At 35.5% G+C, this 7595-nt stretch overlaps 1 protein-coding gene across 1 annotated transcript; it reads left to right on the top strand.

Moving 5' to 3' along the window:
• The first annotated feature begins 384 nt into the window (after nt 1-384).
• Nucleotides 385-1156, top strand: LOC129886945 (RING-H2 finger protein ATL78-like). Its single transcript, XM_055961858.1, has one exon. The coding sequence runs from the start codon at nt 440-442 to the stop codon at nt 1058-1060; it is 621 nt and encodes a 206-aa protein (XP_055817833.1). The 5' UTR covers nt 385-439; the 3' UTR covers nt 1061-1156.
• The last annotated feature ends 6439 nt before the right edge of the window (nt 1157-7595 follow it).

Below are 7595 nucleotides of genomic sequence, written 5' to 3'. Positions count from 1 at the left end.
TTTTGAAAAATGTTCAAAAATGTATATTTTTCTTATGAATTTAATAATTTTAAATATGTCACAATAATATGTGGTTAGAAGGTTTTTTAAATCTATAACAAATATATTAAAAGCTCTTTTCCACGTCACATTTTAACTCTTATTCCCAAGTTATTCAAGATGAATAATTATCTCATGATAACTTAAAAAGGAATCACTCTTTCTTGAATAAATTTAAAAGGAAACTAAAATGTTCACCGTTCTTTTAATAATATAAAATAATAATATCTTTCTATTATTAAGACCCAAAAAGTTGACCACACTTTATACTTGTTCATCCTATACATTTGTCCTATATATATACAAGCAATTGGCACTCTTCAATTCATTCAACATCATCAAAAACAAAGAAAAACATTACACATACAATATAACTTCCAATCTATTAATTCAACAATTCATGGAGAACTTCCACTACTCAAGAAGATTACTCCGGGAGGCGGCCACCATGGCGCCGCCTCCAACAGCCGGAATCAGCCACGATACAACTGATCATCCACCACTTGGTCACAAAGTCAACACATTTGATGAAAATGTTATTATGGTCTTGGCCATACTTGTATCTGCCTTGATTTGTTCATTTGTCTTGAATTTCATCATAAAATGTGCATGTTGGTGCTCTACCCGAATATTGGTTGACTCATCCTTATTAAACCATACAAATAATAACCCTTCTTCAACAAAATTAGCCAATAGAGGTATCAAGAAAAAAGCTCTAGAGACATTTCCAGTTATAACATACACAACTGAATTGAAATATCCAGGACTCAACTCTGAATGTGTCATTTGCCTATCAGAATTTGGAATTGGAGAGAAAATCAAGGTTCTACCTAAGTGCAATCATGGATTTCACGTCAACTGTATCGATAAATGGCTCAATTCTCACTCTTCTTGCCCTACTTGTAGGCACTGCCTCATTGAAACATGTCAAAAAATTATTCCAATTTCATCAGCTCCAATACAAGAAGTTATAATAAGGATGGAACCTATCCAACGTGAAGATGCTATATCTAACAATTAGCATTAGGTAGAAAAAAAAATAGTCACACACTTAATTAGATGAGAAGCTTAATTAGCTTTTAATTTAGTTCTTTCTTTTTTAATGTTGAAAAAGTTTTGGCCAGCTATAGTCTTGCAAGTGTATAAATTTTATTTTTTTTCCGGTTTCTTTATCTAGCGCGTGCTCCTTCTTCTTGTCAAAGAAACGAAAGACAATTTTATTAATTTGGGGACATTATAAAATTAGGGGTAGTTTAGTGACTAATTAGTATCTTAATTAATTATATATTAAATTTTGCATAACTAATATCATATTTGGAGAACGAAGAAAAGTGATCTAGATTCACAATGACCGAAAGAGTTACTATCAAAGTTTTCAAATGGTATTTCTAATCTTGTTTTTACTTTTTCATTTCGGAATTTGTCATTCTTCTGCATTCCTCTTTTTGTTCTTCCCTTTCTCCTTATTTATTTGATGGTGTAATTTAAGAAAGAAAAGAAATGTGATTTAAAGAAAGTGGGAGAGGATATCACATCCATAAAGTTATTAACAATTTGGTTAAAAAATTGAAAAATATATATATATTTTTTAAAGAAATAAGTTTCTTAAAAAAAAAGAGAAGGACTTTTTTAGTGAAAGTAGGAAAATAAAATATTATAAGTGACATTTCACTTTAATTGTGTCCTTCTAGTTTTCAATCAGTATTTTAAAAGAAAGTATTTGGACTCGCCTTGAGGAGGCACTAGTAAAACGTATCGAGGCTCATATGTGGGGTTTAATTCTGTGAATCTTACACCTTAAGTGTTCAAGTGTATGCCTTAAAAAACACGCCTAGCGCCCAATCCTCGGAGCTCGTCTAATATAAAACACGCCTAGCGCCCAAACCTTGAAGATCTTCTAATATATCTTACAAATTATATATGTGTCAAATTCTTTAGTTAACATTGTTAACTGTGAGGATAATCCTTTAATAGTTGAATAATTTCATCTATAGAAATAAGAAAATTGAGAGTAATTCATATAACTTGTAGTATTGCACATTTACTATTTGAGAACTCTATAAGGTGTGAATATTATTTGACATTTCTTTTATAAATACATAGCCAAATTTTATATCTTTACTTATCATTTGTCTTTATGTTTTTGTCATATGTCTCAAGATTATTATATTTTATTATTTCACTATTTGAAGGTAATTTTATTTTTATTCATGAAGGGATGTTTTTATAATAAAAAAGTTTATCGATTATTTTCTTTCAGGGAGGTAAATTACATATTATGATAGTAATATATTTTAAGAAATTGTAATTCTTTTATTATTTGAGAGTTAAGATATTAGAGTTGAATTGCGCCTCATGATAGTTTTCATATCATTGCATTATTTATACTTGTAAAATCATATTAGAAATTTTATTTTCTATGATGAGTTTTTTTAATCATGTTATTCATTGTATTAAACTATCACTGTCATGATCCCGACCGTCATGATTGGCGCCCACACTAACCCTCCGATGGGAGAACCATTTTAACTGTCCAACAATTAGCAAATGCAGTAAACAAACAAGATAAGGATGCGAAAGCAGTCTTAATTAAAGATATAAGCTTGGGTCCCCATAAAACTCAGGAAGGTCTAAGGAACAACTTTAAACATGCGGAAAATATCCTATGATATAAAACTCATTCCTACCAAAACTCTAAAGAACTAACAAGTCTAGAAAGTGAGTACAAAAGGAGTACAAACCCCATAAGAAAGTCATTTAAGAGTTAACCAACGTCTGAACATCTAAGTCCCAGAAGAAGGACTAGAAACAATAGAGAGTCCATGGCAACCTGAAAGAATTAGTTCACCCTTGAATTTGATCAATTTCTCACTCTTCTGAGCGAGGTCTCTTCGCAGACGACTGAATATGTCTTGTACTCAACAAAGACAGAGCAAGTATAGTATCAGTACACAAAATAGACAGTGTACTAGTAAAATCACACGACTAGCCAATAAACGAGTCATGGGCAAGTAAACTTAACATAATAAAAACATGTATACAGAATAACTCAACCATTTTCATCTCAAACAATTATCGGCAAGATCAAAGTTCAACAATCTTAATATTATGCAACTTTACATAAGAGTCCTCTCATGGAACTTGCAAACACTTAATTTATGTCAGAATGTGACACCCGATCCAATGTTTATGTTAGAATGTGACACCCGATCCAAATGTGTGTAGAAACGTAACACCCGATTCAATTGTTTGTCAGAACGTGACATCCGATTCAAACATACAAACATCCACGATAACATTCTATAGTCAACATTATACCACTAAGAACGGGTTCATCACAAATTAGGTCAGTAAATAATCATTTCACATAATTTCTAGCACATTTCCCTATTCATATACACATATGCATACCATGAAATAATTTAGCAAGTACATAAAATCCATAAAAGAAATAAAATGATCACCTACCTCGAATTCGAGCTTCAACCACTCTAAGATGCAAGAGCTTTACCTTTCCAGATTATTTCCGCATGTTCTTGGTATAAAAATAATAAATACATACAAAGGATCAATATAATGGTCTACTTAGTCAAATTATAGTATAATTACGCTCTTAGATAAACTCATGGTCCTAAACCCCACCTAGGGATAATTTCCATTATTATCTGCAGGCAAAAATCCTCCCACAACGACCACTCATCCTAGTTTATGGGTTTTAGGAATCGAATGATGAGTTTAGGGAGTAGAAATATTACGTTAGGTATGGAAATCTGTGGAAAAATGATAAAAAATTGCTTTGGATCACCACCTAATGTATTAAGAACAATTTTTTGTAGAATAAAATCATTTCTAGGGTTTTTCTAGTCTTTAACTTTGCAACCGTCCTGCCATAACAGGATGGCCCCTCTCTAGCGGGTTGCATGGAAATAGATAGCTTAGAGCTTGAGCTCCAAACCCCCATTTTATAACACACCCTCATCCCATGACATATTAAATCATACCCTTTATGCAAAATCATATTTCGGGAGTTTTACTAACCCAAAAATAATTGTGCAAAGCCGTAAATTCTCCTTATCGTCTTAGCTATCAGCTAACTTAACCAAATTATCGATTCGATCCCCTCACCTATCACAAGGTCACCCTAGACCTCACCTGACTCAGAATTCATCCAAGTTTAGCCTAGGCTAGATTTTTTTGAAGTTACTACCCAAATTTTTCTGGCCCAAATTCCTTCCCTATTGGTCTATCCATAACGACGGAGACATGTCATTACAATAGATATCAATCTACCCATCAATCGTCCCCGAATGACCAATTACGGAAAATAAGGCTAAAGTAGAGATAGAGTAGTACCTATTTCGACGAACAACTGAGGATACTTGTCTCGCGTGTCCCTCTCGATCCCCCATGTAGCTTTCTTTATCGAACAATGCTTTCATTGCACCTTTACCCTGTTGATCTCCTTAGTCCTCATCTTTCGGACATCAAGATCAAGGATTACAATCGGCTCTTCCTCATACTGAAGATCTTTGTTTAAAAATATCGAGTCCCATTTAATGATGTAGTCCCCATCTCCATGGTACTTTTTCAATACTGACACATGGAACACCGAATGTACCCTACACAAATTAGGTGGTAAGGCCAATTTGTACACCACTGGCCCTACATAGTTAAGGATTTCAAAAGGGCCAATATAGCAAGGACTGAGCTTGCTCTTCTTTCCAAACCTCATTACCCCCTTAACGGGTGACACGTTCAGGAGTACATGCGTGCCTACCTGGATTGTCATATCCCTCACCTTACGGTCAACATACTCTTTTTTACAACTCTATTCCATTAAAATCTTAGGTTAGATGCTTATTACCTTATCTTGAGCATCCCTCACTAAGTCTATCCCTAAAGACTCCACCTCTCCAACTTCAAACCATCCAATGGGAGACCAACATCCCCTCGCATAAAGAGTTTTGAACGGTGCCATCTTAATGTTGGAGTGGTAACTACTGTTGTAGGAGAACTCATACAAGGGCAATAACTTATCCTAATATACCCCAAAGTCGATCACATATGCCCTCAACATATCCTCCAGCACTTGGATAGTCTTATTTAATTGTTCATCTATCTGTGGATGGAAGGTAGTGTGAGTTGAGTGCCTATCTCTTCATGTATCGTTCCCCAAAATTTAAAATTGAATTGCGTACTACGGTCTGAGATGATAGAAAAGAGAACCCCGTGCAGCCTTACTATCTCTTTCACATACATCTTTGCCAACTGTTATGCATTATAGTCCACTCTAACCGGAATGAAGTATGTTGACTTTGTTAACCTATCAACCACTACTCAAATGGAATCATACTTCCCTAAGGTATTGGGAAGTCTCTCCATGAAGTCCATGGCTATTCTTTCCCACTTCTATTTAGGAATGAGCATTCTTTGAAATAAGCTCGCTGGTCTTTGATGTTCATATTTCACTTGTTGGCAATTATGGAACTTAGCTACATATTCTGCTATGTCTTTCTACATATTCGGCCACCAATATAGACATTTCAAGTCTTGATACATCTTGGTTACTCTAGGATGAATAGAGTAACGCGAACCATATGATTCAAACAGAATGCTCTGAATTATGCCATCCACCTGAGGAATACAAATCCTTCTTCTAAAGTTGATCACTCCACCTGCATCAAGTGTTGAATCTTGGGCCTTGCCCATCAACACTTTTTCCCTAATCTCATTCAATCTTTACATCTTCAAACTGTTTGGCCTTAATCTCCTCTATAAAAGTGGGTCTTAGATTAACACTAACCATCACCACACCCTTCTTTGAGATGCCTAGCCTCATAAATTTGGCCTCCAAGGCCTGAATCTCTCTAGCCAGGGGCTGCTTGCAGACTCCCAAACAGGCTAGACAACTCATGCTTATCGATTCCTGACTTAATGCATCTGCTACCATATTAGCCTTATGTGGATGCTATTAGACGGTGACATCATAGTCTTTGAGCAACTCTATCCACTTTTGTCATCTCAAATTTAAGTCTTTCTAGGTTAATACATGTTGCAAACTGCGGTGGTCAGTAAATACCTCACACATGATGCCATAAAGATAATGCCTCTAAATTTTTAGGGCAAACACTACCGCTGCCAACTCTAAGTCATGAGTCTGGTACTTCCTCTCCTGCACCTTCAACTGCCATGAAGCATAGGCTACGACGTTCTTATCTGTTATATCCCATATTTTATACAAGTGGATATTTTAAAATAGCCATGGTAAAGTGAAGGGAATGACCATCTTCCAAAATTTATTTTAATGTACAAGTTGGTTATGAATATTATTTATGAACATTAATAGTGTGGAAATATTGGGAAAGGCAAAGGGCAAAAAGAAAAATTCTCAAAGTAGCCTATGTAATATTGTAGAAGGCTAGGGCTAAAATGGGAATTTCACAAAGTGTTCAAGAATGTTCTTGAAGGAACCAAAGTGTACATGGCAAGATAATTAAGTCGTCTTTATTTTGAAAGAAAATTCTAGAAAAATGGAGAAGGGGGTCATAAGAATCTGGAAGGAATTGGAGGCCAAGTAGTGAGTCGTAGGATTCGCCTTACTTGCGTAAGTTATTACCTTGGATATGTCACATACGTAAGCTAACAACTTGGAAATCTCACATACTTAAGCTACTTGAGTACGTACCAAGCTTACGTAGCAAGGGTTACATAGGTTCGTAAAAGAAGATGAGATTACGAGCCCACGAGGGGGAAAAAGAGTGACACACGGTAGCATGGGAGAGTGCCACATGGAAGCACCTGGAGCAAGAGGGGGTGGGCCCCATATGCCACATGGCAGCCCGTGATTGGAGGAAGGAAGGTGTTGGACCAATGAGGGCTTGACATGTGTCACCACTAAGGGGTTGACACGTGTCCCCCCTAAAAGTAGCCTATATATATGTGTCCCTTGACTCATCAAGTCCATACTACTCTATAAATTTCAAGACAAAGAGAGAAAATTCAAGAGCAAGAAGAAGAAAAGAAACCCTAGGAAACTAGAAAAACTAGTGGCGGCCAAGAGGAAAAAATTAAGTTTTCCGATTTTGTTTCATGAATTAATTATCTAGGGTATATCATGATGTTATGAAGGTATTATTAATAAAAATTTATGGTTTGGAGCAGCACCAAAATATAACCAAACAGTCCCAAAGTTGTAGCTGCGCTAGGAGAGCTTTCAAGGCAAGTTTTTGCATATTTTGGCGGATTTCAAGCAAGGTAAGGTTTTCTCTTTTCAATTGGAGTTTATGATGTTATTATATGATATATTACATGTCTTAAATGAAGTTGGAAGTGGAAAAATTATATAAGGATGCTTGACGTTAGAAACTACTAAATTAAAGTAGTAGTAGCTAAATTGAAGTCGCATAGTGTGTTGTCGTTGTGGCGCTGCGGGTGCAGCTGGTTGGGTTGTATGTTGCAGGACTCTAAAGTATTTTAAAAAGGGTGTGGTGACTGCTGGTTTCATCCACACGATCCCCCATTTGGTATGGTTAAAGATTTTATGAAATAAGGGTTAA

Source organism: Solanum dulcamara, chromosome 1 (genome assembly GCF_947179165.1).
Source record: "Solanum dulcamara chromosome 1, daSolDulc1.2, whole genome shotgun sequence".
Classification (NCBI taxonomy): Eukaryota; Viridiplantae; Streptophyta; class Magnoliopsida; order Solanales; family Solanaceae; genus Solanum; species Solanum dulcamara.
The sequence above is the reverse complement of the archived record's forward strand: the minus strand, read 5'-3'. Positions and strand labels throughout refer to the sequence as shown.

What these genes read in the sequence shown, in the direction of transcription:
- LOC129886945 (XM_055961858.1), top strand. Translation starts at nt 440, where the DNA reads ATGGAGAACTTCCACTACTCAAGAAGATTACTCCGGGAGGCGGCCACC.